This window comes from Entelurus aequoreus, linkage group LG15 (genome assembly GCF_033978785.1).
Source record: "Entelurus aequoreus isolate RoL-2023_Sb linkage group LG15, RoL_Eaeq_v1.1, whole genome shotgun sequence".
NCBI classification, from domain to species: Eukaryota; Metazoa; Chordata; class Actinopteri; order Syngnathiformes; family Syngnathidae; genus Entelurus; species Entelurus aequoreus.
The window spans coordinates 5,611,273-5,628,416 of NC_084745.1; the positions used below are offsets into that span (position 1 = coordinate 5,611,273).

The 17,144-nt window shown below is 39.1% G+C and overlaps 1 protein-coding gene across 1 annotated transcript in view; it reads right to left on the bottom strand.

Annotated features, from left to right (window-relative positions):
• The window catches only part of adarb2 (adenosine deaminase RNA specific B2 (inactive)), a 206,114-nt gene that overhangs the window by 24,466 nt on the left and 164,504 nt on the right, over positions 1–17,144 (bottom strand). The window contains exon 5 of the mRNA XM_062021926.1: positions 9,914–10,082. Coding sequence (XP_061877910.1) covers positions 9,914–10,082 — 169 coding nt within the window. The remainder of the gene's footprint in view (positions 1–9,913; positions 10,083–17,144) is intronic.

The following is a 17,144-nucleotide window of genomic DNA, read 5'->3' on the forward strand; positions in this document are numbered from 1 at the left end:
CAGTGACGCCTCACCTGGCTGCTGATCACCACACCGTCTCTTCTTACTATTTCAACTATAGTCAGTGACGCCTCACCTGGCTGCTGATCACCACACCGTCTCTTCTCACTATTTCAACTATAGTCAGTGACGCCTCACCTGGCTGCTGATCACCACACCGTCTCTTCTCACTATTTCAACGGCAAATGTGAAAATTCAGCGATTTTGAATAAAAATAATCTAAAACTGGTGAAATTAAATGGAAAATAACGTTATAGTATAATCAGTGGATACATATAACAATTTAATTTTTTTTTTTTCTTTTTACATTTTTTTTCTTTCCATTATGGCAGGTGAGGCCCCGCCTCCCCTGCCTCCCCTGACTGCACGTCACTGCTGTATATATGTGTGTGTGTGTGTGTGTATACTGTATATATATATTATATATACATATACACATATATATACATATACATATTATATATACATATACAGTATATATATACACATTAGGGGTGTGGGAAAAAATCGATTCAAATTCAAATCACGATTCTCACGTTGTACGATTCAGTATCGATTCTCATTTTTCAAAAATTGACACACTGTGTCCAATATTTTCACAAAGATAAAATAAGTCATACATCGTACATTATTGCAATCAGTTGATAAAACATTGTCCTTTACAATTATAAAAGCTTTTTACAAAAATCTACTACTCTGCATGCATGTCAGCAGACTGGGGTAGATCCTGCTGAAATCTATGTATTCCATCAATAGACAATCCTTTTCAATCGGAATAATATCCTTTTTGAATCGAGAATCGTGTTAAATTGAAAAAAAAAATTGATTTTGAATCGAATCGTGACCCCAAGAATCATTATTGAATCGAATCGTGGGACACCCAAAGATTCACAGCCCTAATACACACATATACATATATATATATATATATATATATATATATATATATATATATATATATATATATATATATATATATATATATATATATATATATATATATATATATATATATATATATATATATATATATATATATATATATATACATACACACACACACAACACATTTTTCATACACACACACACAGACACTGGCCCCCAGAAACATTTTGTTCTCATGTGGCCCCCCCGAGTTGACATTTCCACCGCAGGACAATTAGACAAATAATGTAAGATATATCTTTAGAAAGCAGGACAATTAGACAAATAATGTAAGATATATATTTAGAAAGCAGGACAATTAGACAAATAATGTAAGATATATCTTTAGAAAGCAGGACAATTAGACAAATAATGTAAGATATATATTTAGAAAGCAGGACAATTAGACAAATAATGTAAGATATATCTTTAGAAAGCAGGACAATTAGACAAATAATGTAAGATATATATTTAGAAAGCAGGACAATTAGACAAATAATGTAAGATATATATTTAGAAAGCAGGACAATTAGACAAATAATGTAAGATATATATTTAGAAAGCAGGACAATTAGACAAATAATGTAAGATATATATTTAGAAAGCAGGACAATTAGACAAATAATGTAAGATATATATTTAGAAAGCAGGACAATTAGACAAATAATGTAAGATATATCTTTAGAAAGCCAGCAAGAGGAGAACCTACTAAGTGAAAAGTGTGCCATTCCACACGGTCTAGGGTTGCCATTGGTGTATGTGTGTTTCTCTACCAATGCCATTCCAGTTCTTTTGGTTAATCAGTGTGGCTTTATGACGTCTGCAATTACTGTGACTAGTGTTTTTTTTCCCTTCCCTGGCTGACTTAATAATCACTCATTACAGAGCCTTTCACTTCTTAAGCAGTCAATTAACATTAGTGGCTTTCTGGGACTCGCAAAATGGGCTGACGATGTGGTGGCCACATTTTACCTGCAATCTGTGCACACGCACACACACACACACACACACACACACACACACACACACACACACACACACACACACACACACACACACACACACACACACACACACACACACACACACACACACACACACACACACACACACACACACACACACACACACACACACACACACACAACCTCTGCCAACAGCAAAATGCTTTAGCCTGAACTATTAATGTAGCCAAAAAGCCACACGGTGAATCAGAGACATCTTCTAATCTCATGCAAGAAAAGGCAGCCATCTGGCTCGGGTGTTTGAATTTAAAGGGTGAAGGGAGCGAGAACACCTCCACTCTCTCTCCTTTTCTTGCCACCCTCACTAAGCGCAGCTATTAAAGTAATGGTATCATCTACATAAACTGCCAAGGGATGGGCGACATCATCATTATATGAGAGCCATTCAGGAGCTGCAATTAAATCCAGCTGTCAAATCCAATATTAGCAGAGGGTCATCAGCGGGCACTTTGCTTAAGAAAACACAAATGGGAGATTATCACCATGTCGCAACAAGAAGTCCAGGCAGCTTCTTTTTACCATCTTTCATCTTAAAAACTCTCCTTCCAATGAATTGCTGCCACAAAATATATCTTTTCATCAAACAAAGTGTCTTGCAAATTGATTGTGTATAAAACATTTACCTCCTACTCCTTAGCCAAAGTATGCAAAGAGTACCGGTATTTTTTAGTACCAGTTCCTGATTGAGCCAGTCCTCCTGGACCAACGGTACTGCTAGGGGTATTTTTGTATCCAGCTGATCGTGGTAATTATGACACACTGTCACATTTGGTTCATCTCCCGCTGTATACACATAACAAATCAGCTTGTAATCGTTACAAATTGGAAGCAACACCACACTAAAGTTCGTAACAGCACAATTCATCCTCAAAAGAGTCATACAGCTTCAAGAGAAGACCACTTAACTCACGATCGTGCTTCATCAACCGTCCTCCACAGGCTAAAAATAATCCACTCAAATAAGTGAAAAATGAAGTATTACCATAATCCATCAAGTTTCTTTGGCGCAAGATCAAATTAGCTGCATGGACGTCTTTTATAATGTCCACAAAGTTCAGTGAGCAGGTTGTGTAACCTTGTCTGTTGACTTGGATTTATTTTTTGGCACCATGACTAGGGAAGGTTGTTTGCATTAGGTCATATAAGTACATGCTGCACACACATCCATTGTCCACTAGATAGCAGGATAATAGCAGCATCAACATTGTCAGTCTATTATAATGTTGTTACAATAATTATGTATATATTATCATTATAACTTTATGCTTAAGGGCCGTTGATATAAATTATTGTCAATTGTGCTGAAGTGGTATTTTTTGTATCTGTGCAAGCTGGCAATCCAAAAGATTGCCAGTTGTCTTTATCAGTGTTGTGTCCAGACTCGGCCTGCTGCCGGCCAAGGCCGAACACCGCCGTGATGCAGACAGAGCAGAGACAAGGCGATATGACCTGCGGCAACTAATTTTCATTTATTCTATAATCATATATTGTGTCTAACTGGAGTTGTCGAGGTTACCCCCTTCCCTCAGCGACAGCTTCAGTGATGTAACAGGGACCTTCCAAATAAATAGAGGAGGCGCGCAGGCTTGACTTTTAGAACTTTGTTTGGATCTGTAACTAGAATAGAGCCCGAAATACGTGTCTCCTCATGAGCTAAAAGGAACTCTGTCTCTGCATGATTCCTTGCTTCTTGTCTGTTTAATAAATGTCATCAGTGTTTGAATGTATGCTTCCTCTCGGTAAAATTCCTAATTCAATTCATGACATCTTATGGGTCAAATTGAAGACGTCAGCAGGCCGCCCATGGGCCGTAGTTTGGACGCCCCTGATATAAAGTATTCCCGTTTAGATGAAGAATGACTTGTAATCCTTGCGAAGAAAAAAGGGGGTGTAACCAAACGTCTTTTTGTGTCTTTCTCGCCATTCCCGGGTCTAAATTTAATTCCAAAGTATACCAATTTGTCGGCTTATGTCCTCACCCTTCTACTCTCAAGGTGAGCGTGATTATCTGTGATGATGTTCTGGCTTGTGCAGCCCTTTGAGACATTTGTGATTAAGGGCCATATAAATCAACTTTGATTGATTGATCTAGAATAAACTTTCACCTGTACCAAGGTAATGTGTTGTTGATGTTCGCTCTCTGTGATCACGGTGCTGCTATACATAGTTTGTCTGCATCAGCACTTATAATAACAATATGACTAATACTTGTTAATATTTATAATAACAATATGACTAATACTTGTTAATATTTATAATTACAATATCACTAATACTTGTTCATATTTATAATAACAATATGACTAATACTTGTTAATATTTATAATAACAATATCACTAATAATTGATCATATTTATAATAATATGACGAATACTTGTTAATACGTATAATAACAATATGACTAATACTTGTTCATATTTATAATAACAATATGACTAATACTTGTTCATATTTGTAATAACAATATCACTAATACTTGTTCATATTTATAATAAACATATCACTAATAATTTATAAAATGTATAATAATATGACTAATACTTGTTAATTTTATAATAACAATATCACTAATACTTGTTAACATTTATAATAACAATATGACTAATACTTGTTCATGTTTATAATAACAAAATGACTAATACTTGATAATATTCATAATAACAATATGACTAATACTTGTTAATATTTATAATGACAATATCACTAATAATTGATCATATTTATAATAACAATATCACTAATAATTGATCATATGTATAATAATAGGACTAATACGTGTTCATATGTATAATAACAATATCACTAATACTTGTTCATATTTATAATAACAATATCACTAATACTTGTTAATATTTATAATAACAATATGACTAATACGTGTTAATATATATAATAACAAAATGACTAATACTTGCTAATATTTATAATAACAATATGACTAATACTTGTTAATATTTATAATAACAATATCACTAATACTTGTTCATATTTATAATAAAAATATCACCAATACTTGTTCATATTTATAATAACAATATGACTAATACTTGTTAATATATATAATAACAAAATGACTAATACTTGGTAATATTTATAATAACAATATCACTAATACTTGTTCATATTTATAATAACAATATGACTAATACTTGTTCATATTTATAATAACAATATGACTAATACTTGTTCATATTTATAATAACAATATCACTAATACTAATAAAATTCAAGTCATCAAATGTAAATGGAATATTGTTGGTGCTTTTTGAATAGTCACTTCGAGGGCTTTATGGGCGGAACAGAGGCCTCCTATTGACTGCATTATAAAGGACTTGTGTTTATTTTGGAGTTAGAATGCATTAAAAAAGACATCTGTCTTCTTGTCTTCCATGATGGTGAAGCATGTTTGCCACAAGTCAAAAGTAGTGTTACTATGCTGACCTTTACACCGGCTGAGGCTTAGATGCCTTAGGATTTGAACTTCTAATTTCATTAAAACATTACAATAACAAAGGCGTAATTTACTGTCATAAAGACGTTATAATAATGATATGATATGAGAGATGGCACCAAAAACGTTATCAAATACTTTTGGGTCACATTTGCTTGAATAAAATATTTGGAGTGTCATTTACCTTTCTGTATTTGTCTATCTATTGTTGTGTCTTAGAGTCCAGTTTAGAGAAGTATTTGATCTTGGATTTATAATCCTCCATTCCGGCAGACGCATTCATTCAAGCATAAAATAATATTTAAGCATGGCCTCCTGTCTTACAAATGCCATGTTTGATATAGTAGAATTTGTGGCTGGGTAAACATTGTAGAGACATTCTCGCTCACGATGGCGCCCACTTCTCCCAGTGTAGTCACACTTACATTAAACAATTCTACAGAGCACAAACTAGAAATTCATGTAAGTAAGTCACGCCCACAAACACGTCAAGAGGTGGAGCCTCATGATTGTTTGTGTGCAAATGTTGTGATTTGTACTCAAGTAAATGCTAAAAAGCAATTTTAATCATACAGAAAACACATTTATGAACACAGTTCAATGGACAAATATGAATATGTATTTCAATCAATCAAAGTGTATTTATATAGCCCTAAATCACAAGTGTCTCAAAATATTTCATGGTTTTATTATTTTACTTTTTTCCATCATGACAGCGGACGCTCTTCCTTACCCGCCCTAGAAAAAGCATGAATACGAGAGTTAAATGTTTATCATTAGTGCAAAGATCTTAAAAATCTTCCCCGGTCAAGGCTAAACTAACCGTAATAAAGTGCAGCTTCTAGAAGATAAAAAAGTAATAGGACTGCAGAATGGTTGTTAGGGAGGACAAAAAGAGCATTGAGTGGGATCAGTTTAAGAGTGAAGTGTGTGTGTGTGTGTGTGTGTGCGTGTGTGCGTGCGTGCGTGCGTGCGTGCGTGCGTGCGTGCGTGCGTGCGTGCGTGCATGCGTGCGTGCGTGCGTGCGTGCGTGCGTGTGTGTGTGTGTGTGTGTGTGTGTGTGTGTGTGTGAGTGTGTGTGTGTGGTCACATTGCAGTCCTCTCACCCTCCACTCTGACCTTGATAAAGCGGCCCTCAGTGACCCACTCACTTGAACAATGAGCACTGATGATTTACAGCGATATAAAGAGGAGGCTGCAGAGCAAAGAGTGCTGCTGATGGTGGGAGGAGGAAAAAAGCAGGGTGTCCCTCTCCGTCACTATATTTTCCTTTTTTTTTTTTTTTTACAAAGTAATTGCTTTCACCCCTGTCAGTGACCTGGGTATATTTAATCACACCATCTTCAGCCCTGGACAACTGGATCAAATTGGTCAAATTAACAGAGATACCACTCCAACACTCTATCCCTCACACACCACCTATGTCCATCTTTATGTCGTCTTAGCAACATCAACTTCTGTTTTAGTGGGGCTTCCAACCCCCTAAAGACTTCCTATAAATGATAAATGGGTTATACTTGTATAGCGCTTTTCTACCTTCAAGGTACTCAAAGCGCTTAACTCAACACTCTATCCCTCACACACCACCTATGTCCATCTTTATGTCGTCTTAGCAACATCAACTTCTGTTTTAGTGGGGCTTCCAACCCCCTAAAGACTTCCTATAGCCCCTATAATTAACTCAACACTCTATCCCTCACACACCACCTATGTCCTCTTTATGTCGTCTTAGCAACATCAACTTCTGTTTTAGTGGGGCTTCCAACCCCCTAAAGACTTCCTATAGCCCCTTTAATTATAGCTGAATAGTTGAGGAATGACTCAAACATTAATAGTAAATAATAATAAAATAGAAGTTATGTGGATAAAAGAAACTGCAGATAGAGCTTGTCTAGTTACACAATGTGCACACAGTGAGTGTGTGTTCAGTGCAAAGTAAGCAACAAAATAAACTCATGTCAGAATTACCCAATGCTCTTGGCTCTGCTTCTCTGTTCAGCAAACGTAAAGCTTCAGAAGTGGGTGGAGTATTTTTCATGAGTTTTTTTTCCCCACAAATTGTATGATAATAGCAGGAGATTTAAAATATGAGTTATGTTTTGTAATAAAAAAAAGATATCTTGATGACTTAGAGGAGTCATACTGAGGAGTATCTGCCCTCCTTATTTCACTGCCATTTGGAAAACATCTTCTGGGGTACAGCACAACTTGGCCTCGGCAACACTCCCAAAACATTGATGTAACACATCCTGATTGCGTTAAAAAGTCAGGTAATGAAAATAAAAGCATGTTGTTTGTGCCACACCACTGCAGGTGACGTTTGTAGGTCAAGTTCAATCAAAGTGACAAGAGACAGACAGATGGACACGAAGACGACGTAGAAGGGGTTTCTTTCAAAAAAACTTGTGTAAAATGGGAGAGTAAAACATTTTGAAAGCTCTGTAACACTGATTGTATTCTTTCAGATGGAGAAAGAGGAATTTTAAATATTATGTGATAGAACATGTTTATTATCAACATTATCAATCATTATTTGGAGCTTCAAGCTGTTTCTCTGCTTTTTGTTATGTTTTAAATTGTGAGCATAATTTGAGTTAGGAACCTCCCCGCCACTCGCTGGTGTAACTAACCCAGAAGATCTGCCCCAAAACCTCCCATCTTACTTGCTGGCAATCGCTGATAGCCAGAGATTGAAATAACCATCCAAGCATTAGAAACCGTTAGCAGCCGAAAAGTGCCGTCCCCCTCCTGCTGAGACTTAGTCCTCCACCTATGGCTGGCCTCCTGCCCACGCCTCAGGCAGCTCTGGGATGTGGCGTCGAGGCAGTATGACGCTCCACCTATATTCTGATTGTGGGAAATAGCATAACGAGGAATAGCCGTCTTTTTAACACCAAGGAGAGGGCGAGACGCCAATCAAAACACACCAAAACTGAATTCAAAATCCTCTTCAGTCTGCTGGATGAAGTTTATGCTTGACATTATTATACTTCATAAAACTACTGTAGTTTTCTGTAGTCAATTGTGTTCTATTATTTCTCAAACAACGATAAAAAAGATGTTATTACTAATTAATAATAACAGATTTGTTTTTAAATGGAGGTATACACATTTTGAGCCTTTTTAAAGAAACAAAGTACTCGATGACGTCATGATGACCACTCCCATAAACACGCCCCCACCACAGGTATCTTGTTGTATTCCACCCACTTTAGGCTTTTAGGATGTAATGACATCAACTTTGTACGTAAGACGTGTACGAGCATTAGCTTTGTGTGTTATTAGCTAACGATAGGAAGTTGGCTAGCTAACGTTAGCTATCATTGAATGTACTGTATATTCTATCATTACAACAAGATAACAACATGAGCTTTGTGATGCTATTTAGGAAATAGTTTTCCTATAGTTGCTTATCTCTGGCTAATGTTATCTTGTGGGAAGCACTGCCATATGTCCTTTTTGCCTTCATTTGCAAAAACAGTGTTTCAAAATATGATCATTTTACTGAAAATGGGTAGGATTGGCAGGTATGCTGAGAACCCACCACTGATTCACTCCACATTCCCACATGACGCTGGTAGCTACACATATAGCCACAGCTGCCCTGTGGTAGACTACCGCCTTTTTGACCACCACCAAACATTCCTACACCAGGGCAATAGGGTGGGTGAAGTGTCCAAGGGCACAATAGAAGTGACTGGGGTGGAGGAAGCCGGATTCATACCAGAAACCCCCAAGTTTCTGGACTGCCGCTCTACCATCTGAGCCCCGCTAACCATAGAGTCAATTAAAAAAATATTTTGTTATCTCTCCTGTGAATGATTGTGTGTGACAGGTGCAGGTATTTCTGTGATTGACAACCCAACATATTGCATTCTGCCGTGAAGATGGCCCTGATACTCAGCTGGGCCCCTGGACATCGGCCCCGGTAAGTCTGTGCATGGGGAGCCTTGATTTGAAAGAAGAGCTACGTCATAGAACCAATTGAGCTCCTAAGTTGAGGTACCACTCGTTTGCATTTTCATTGACGCTCTATAAGGATCCAACACCATTTTGTCTTCACATGTTTTCAGTTCCAGGAGAGGAAAGCAAGGAATCTCCAAAGGAAGACACAAAATAAAAACCAGGAGAGCCTGAGAACAAGAAATGATCAGTAACCAATTCATTGATAAAGCTTATTGATGAGGTTTTTTTAGACGTAGAGGTAGGGTCCAAGCCCCCCGAGTGACTTTATGAGGGTATATAATAAAGTAACATCTCATGCTTAGTACAACCATGATGGTAATATGACCTCCAAGTTGTTGAAGGACTTTTGAAAAATATCCTTCCAGAACAACTTTGTAGATCAAGCACAACTACAGCAACTAAGTACCATGTACTTCTATTTGATCAGATGAGTCAGTTTTCACGTCAAATCATCTCAATTTAGCCTGGGGACACATTAGTCTTAGAAAGGTGTCACTTATGAACTATTTCTATTAATAATCATTCATCCAAGATGTCAGCACTAACCTGCTCATTTTGTCAGTGCAGGACATGGTGATGAGCTGTTCTCCTTGTAAAACTCCATCCCACGTCTGCATGGACCCCCGACCCCTCACTGGTACCGTTCCCTCGCCGGACTCGATTTTGGTCCGCAGATGGCAGCGGTGCTTCCTCATGAGGTGTCTGCTGCCATGCACTGCAAACAGGAAATAGTCTCCTTGACATTCTGTGTACTCTCCTTGTTAGATAATAGATCAGCAAATAACTGTCATTGTTGCTTCATTGATAAACTTCACAACTGCTTCCCGCTAGCCAAAACAATTACATTAGTGTTCAATCATTTCTATTCAAGCGAGAGTTATCAAATATTAGCGAGGTCTGCTGAATAAATGCTCAGATAAAGTAGTTGTTGTCATTAATGGCAAATTTAACTAGATCATTACATCAAAAATAATCACACAAATCAGTTTATGGTTTTAAAGTACATTTATCAACATGTTTTCTTTAAAATTATTTATTTAATTAAACACATTTGTGTTAAGGATCATGATTATAATAATATAATAATAGTGTCAAAATGATGATTGAGAAAAAAACATTTTGAAAAAGTGGAGTGTATTTATTACTGTATATATTTGGTTCATGATTGTAAGTCATGACCTACTTCCTTAGTAAACCAAATCTAAACATTTACAGTCGTGGTCAAAAGTTTACATACACTTGTAAAGAACATCCTGTCATGGCTGTCTTGACTTTACAATCATTTCTACAACTCTTATTGTTTTTGTGATGTAGTGATTGGAGCACATACTTATTGTTGTTGTGATGTAGTGATTGGAGCACATACTTGTTGTTGTTGTGATGTAGTGATTGGAGCACATACTTATTGTTTTTGTGATGTAGTGATTGGAGCACATACTTGTTGTTGTTGTGATGTAGTGATTGGAGCACATACTTGTTGTTGTTGTGATGTAGTGATTGGCGCACATACTTATTGTTGTTGTGATGTAGTGATTGGAGCACATACTTATTGTTTTTGTGATGTAGTGATTGGCGCACATACTTATTGTTGTTGTGATGTAGTGATTGGAGCACATACTTGTTGTTGTTGTGATGTAGTGATTGGAGCACATACTTATTGTTTTTGTGATGTAGTGATTGGAGCACATACTTGTTGTTGTTGTGATGTAGTGATTGGAGCACATACTTGTTGTTGTTGTGATGTAGTGATTGGAGCACATACTTGTTGTTGTTGTGATGTAGTGATTGGAGCACATACTTGTTGTTGTTGTGATGTAGTGATTGGAGCACATACTTGTTGTTGTGATGTAGTGATTGGAGCACATACTTGTTGTTGTTGTGATGTAGTGATTGGAGCACATACTTGTTGTTGTTGTGATGTAGTGATTGGAGCACATACTTGTTGTTGTTGTGATGTAGTGATTGGAGCACATACTTTTTGTTGTTGTGATGTAGTGATTGGAGCACATACTTATTGTTGTTGTGATGTAGTGATTGGAGCACATACTTGTTGTTGTTGTGATGTAGTGATTGGAGCACATACTTGTTGTTGTTGTGATGTAGTGATTGGAGCACATACTTATTGTTGTTGTGATGTAGTGATTGGAGCACATACTTGTTGTTGTTGTGATGTAGTGATTGGAGCACATACTTGTTGTTGTAGTGATGTAGTGATTGGAGCACATACTTGTTGCTCACAAAAAACATTCATGAAGTTTGCTTCTTTTATGAATTTATTATGAGTCTACTGAAAATGTGAGGGTGAAAAGTATACATACAGCAATGTTAATATTTGCTTCCTTGGCAAGTTGACCTGCAATAAGACACTTTTGGTAGCCATCCACAAGCTTCTGCTTGACCACTAAATTGCTGCAGTTCAGCTAAATGTGTTGCTTTTCTGACATGGACTTGTTTCTTCAGCATTGTCCACATCTTTAAGTCAGGACTTTGGGAAGGCCATTCTAAAACCTTCATTCTAGCCTGATTCAGACATTCCTTTACAAGTTTTGAGGTGTGTTTGGGGTCATTGTCCTGTTGGAACACCCAACAAGACCCAACCTGATGATTTTAGCTTGTCCTGAAGAACTTGGAGCTAATCCTCCTTTTTCATTGTCCCATTTAAAGCAGCAGTTCCATTGGCAGCAAAACAGTCCCAGAGCATAATACTACCACCACCATGCTTGACGGTAGGAATGTTGTTCCTGGGATTAAAGGCCTCACTTTTTCTCCTCCAAACATATTGCTGGGTATTGTGGCCAAACAGCTCCATTTTAGTTTGATCTGACCACAGAACTTTCTTCCAGAAGGTCTTATCTTTGTCCATGTGATGTTTAAACAACAGCCATTAAAAAGAACATGTAAGGTGCTATTATTTGTGAACTTCCTCACGCTGCAAGTCTCGACAAGTTTGAATAAATACAATACAAAAAGAAAGAAATATAATTTGAAAGAATGACTTGTAGCGCTAGTGACAAAGTATATGACTATTACTGTGTTCCAGGACGACGTCAGCGTTGATGCGCATGCTCAGTAGGGTTGGGTAGATCTTTTTTATGGGCACCACTCGAAAAAAAGATCCAACAGGTGCATTTTGTTAGGTACTGTGATAGAATCCAGGTTGATATTTCCATGCTTTTATTCTAAAGTTTACTTTGCACTGAGCAGGGGGAGATTTATTTCAGAAGGTAGCTAAGAACACGTAAAATGTCAGCTTAATTCGGACTCCCGAAGGAAGTAGGAATGAGAACAATAGCAACCTTCATCTGGAACAGTCTCAGTCGGGACACAAGATAGTCCACAACAATAGCAACCTTCATCTGGAACAGTATCAGTCGGGACACAAGATAGTCCAGACAATAGCAACCTTCATCTGGAACAGTATCAGTCGGGACACAAGATAGTCCAGAACAATAGCAACCTTCATCTGGAACAGTATCAGTCGGGACACAAGATAGTCCAGACAATAGCAACCTTCATCTGGAACAGTATCAGTCGGGACACAAGATAGTCCAGACAATAGCAACCTTCATCTGGAACAGTATCAGTCGGGACACAAGATAGTCAGACAATAGCAACCTTCATCTGGAACAGTATCAGTCGGGACACAAGATAGTCCAGAACAATAGCAACCTTCATCTGGAACAGTATCAGTCGGGACACAAGATAGTCCAGACAATAGCAACCTTCATCTGGAACAGTATCAGTCGGGACACAAGATAGTCCAGACAATAGCAACCTTCATCTGGAACAGTATCAGTCGGGACACAAGATAGTCCAGACAATAGCAACCTTCATCTGGAACAGTATCAGTCGGGACACAAGATAGTCCAGACAATAGCAACCTTCATCTGGAACAGTATCAGTCGGGACACAAGATAGTCCAGACAATAGCAACCTTCATCTGGAACAGTATCAGTCGGGACACAAGATAGTCCAGACAATAGCAACCTTCATCTGGAACAGTATCAGTCGGGACACAAGATAGTCCAGAACAATAGCAACCTTCATCTGGAACAGTATCAGTCGGGACACAAGATAGTCCAGACAATAGCAACCTTCATCTGGAACAGTATCAGTCGGGACACAAGATAGTCCAGACAATACCAACCTTCATCTGGAACAGTATCAGTCGGGACACAAGATAGTCCAGACAATAGCAACCTTCATCTGGAACAGTATCAGTCGGGACACAAGATAGTCCAGACAATAGCAACCTTCATCTGGAACAGTATCAGTCGGGACACAAGATAGTCCAGACAATAGCAACCTTAGCTGGAACAGTATCAGTCGGGACACAAGATAGTCCAGACAATAGCAACCTTCATCTGGACCGTATCAGTCGGGACACAAGATAGTCCAGAACAATAGCAACCTTCATCTGGAACAGTATCAGTCGGGGACACAAGATAGTCCAGACAATAGCAACCTTCATCTGGAACAGTATCAGTCGGGACACAAGATAGTCCAGACAATAGCAACCTTCATCTGGAACAGTATCAGTCGGGACACAAGATAGTCCAGACAATAGCAACCTTCATCTGGAACAGTATCAGTCGGGACACAAGATAGTCCAGAACAATAGCAACCTTCATCTGGAACAGTATCAGTCGGGACACAAGATAGTCCAGACAATAGCAACCTTCATCTGGAACAGTATCAGTCGGGACACAAGATAGTCCAGACAATAGCAACCTTAGCTGGAACAGTATCAGTCGGGACACAAGATAGTCCAGACAATAGCAACCTTCATCTGGAACAGTATCAGTCGGGACACAAGATAGTCCAGAACAATAGCAACCTTCATCTGGAACAGTATCAGTCGGGACACAAGATAGTCCAGACAATAGCAACCTTCATCTGGAACAGTATCAGTCGGGACACAAGATAGTCCAGACAATAGCAACCTTCATCTGGAACAGTATCAGTCGGGACACAAGATAGTCCAGACAATAGCAACCTTCATCTGGAACAGTATCAGTCGGGACACAAGATAGTCCAGAACAATAGCAACCTTCATCTGGAACAGTATCAGTCGGGACACAAGATAGTCCAGACAATAGCAACCTTCATCTGGAACAGTATCAGTCGGGACACAAGATAGTCCAGACAATAGCAACCTTCATCTGGAACAGTATCAGTCGGGACACAAGATAGTCCACAGACAATAGCAACCTTCATCTGGAACAGTATCAGTCGGGACACAAGATAGTCCAGACAATAGCAACCTTCATCTGGAACAGTATCAGTCGGGACACAAGATAGTCCAGACAATAGCAACCTTCATCTGGAACAGTATCAGTCGGGACACAAGATAGTCCAGACAATAGCAACCTTCATCTGGAACAGTATCAGTCGGGACACAAGATAGTCCAGAACAATAGCAACCTTCATCTGGAACAGTATCAGTCGGGACACAAGATAGTCCAGACAATAGCAACCTTCATCTGGAACAGTATCAGTCGGGACACAAGATAGTCCAGACAATAGCAACCTTCATCTGGAACAGTATCAGTCGGGACACAAGATAGTCCAGACAATAGCAACCTTCATCTGGAACAGTATCAGTCGGGACACAAGATAGTCCAGACAATAGCAACCTTCATCTGGAACAGTATCAGTCGGGACACAAGATAGTCCAGACAATAGCAACCTTCATCTGGAACAGTATCAGTCGGGACACAAGATAGTCCAGACAATAGCAACCTTCATCTGGAACAGTATCAGTCGGGACACAAGATAGTCCAGACAATAGCAACCTTCATCTGGAACAGTATCAGTCGGGACACAAGATAGTCCAGACAATAGCAACCTTCATCTGGAACAGTATCAGTCGGGACACAAGATAGTCCAGACAATAGCAACCTTCATCTGGAACAGTATCAGTCGGGACACAAGATAGTCCAGACAATAGCAACCTTCATCTGGAACAGTATCAGTCGGGACACAAGATAGTCCAGACAATAGCAACCTTAGCTGGAACAGTATCAGTCGGGACACAAGATAGTCCAGACAATAGCAACCTTCATCTGGACCGTATCAGTCGGGACACAAGATAGTCCAGAACAATAGCAACCTTCATCTGGAACAGTATCAGTCGGGACACAAGATAGTCCAGACAATAGCAACCTTCATCTGGAACAGTATCAGTCGGGACACAAGATAGTCCAGACAATAGCAACCTTCATCTGGAACAGTATCAGTCGGGACACAAGATAGTCCAGACAATAGCAACCTTCATCTGGAACAGTATCAGTCGGGACACAAGATAGTCCAGAACAATAGCAACCTTCATCTGGAACAGTATCAGTCGGGACACAAGATAGTCCAGACAATAGCAACCTTCATCTGGAACAGTATCAGTCGGGACACAAGATAGTCCAGACAATAGCAACCTTAGCTGGAACAGTATCAGTCGGGACACAAGATAGTCCAGACAATAGCAACCTTCATCTGGAACAGTATCAGTCGGGACACAAGATAGTCCAGAACAATAGCAACCTTCATCTGGAACAGTATCAGTCGGGACACAAGATAGTCCAGACAATAGCAACCTTCATCTGGAACAGTATCAGTCGGGACACAAGATAGTCCAGACAATAGCAACCTTCATCTGGAACAGTATCAGTCGGGACACAAGATAGTCCAGACAATAGCAACCTTCATCTGGAACAGTATCAGTCGGACAAGATAGTCCAGAACAATAGCAACCTTCATCTGGAACAGTATCAGTCGGGACACAAGATAGTCCAGACAATAGCAACCTTCATCTGGAACAGTATCAGTCGGGACACAAGATAGTCCAGACAATAGCAACCTTCATCTGGAACAGTATCAGTCGGGACACAAGATAGTCCAGACAATAGCAACCTTCATCTGGAACAGTATCAGTCGGGACACAAGATAGTCCAGACAATAGCAACCTTCATCTGGAACAGTATCAGTCGGGACACAAGATAGTCCAGACAATAGCAACCTTCATCTGGAACAGTATCAGTCGGGACACAAGATAGTCCAGACAATAGCAACCTTCATCTGGAACAGTATCAGTCGGGACACAAGATAGTCCAGACAATAGCAACCTTCATCTGGAACAGTATCAGTCGGGACACAAGATAGTCCAGACAATAGCAACCTTCAGCTGGAACAGTATCAGTCGGGACACAAGATAGTCCAGACAATAGCAACCTTCATCTGGAACAGTATCAGTCGGGACACAAGATAGTCCAGACAATAGCAACCTTCATCTGGAACAGTATCAGTCGGGACACAAGATAGTCCAGACAATAGCAACCTTCATCTGGAACAGTATCAGTCGGGACACAAGATAGTCCCAGAACAATAGCAACCTTCATCTGGAACAGTATCAGTCGGGACACAAGATAGTCCAGACAATAGCAACCTTCATCTGGAACAGTATCAGTCGGGACACAAGATAGTCCAGACAATAGCAACCTTAGCTGGAACAGTATCAGTCGGGACACAAGATAGTCCAGACAATAGCAACCTTCATCTGGAACAGTATCAGTCGGGACACAAGATAGTCCAGAACAATAGCAACCTTCATCTGGAACAGTATCAGTCGGGACACAAGATAGTCCAGACAATAGCAACCTTCATCTGGAACAGTATCAGTCGGGACACAAGATAGTCCAGACAATAGCAACCTTCATCTGGAACAGTATCAGTCGGGACACAAGATAGTCCAGACAATAGCAACCTTCATCTGGAACAGTATCAG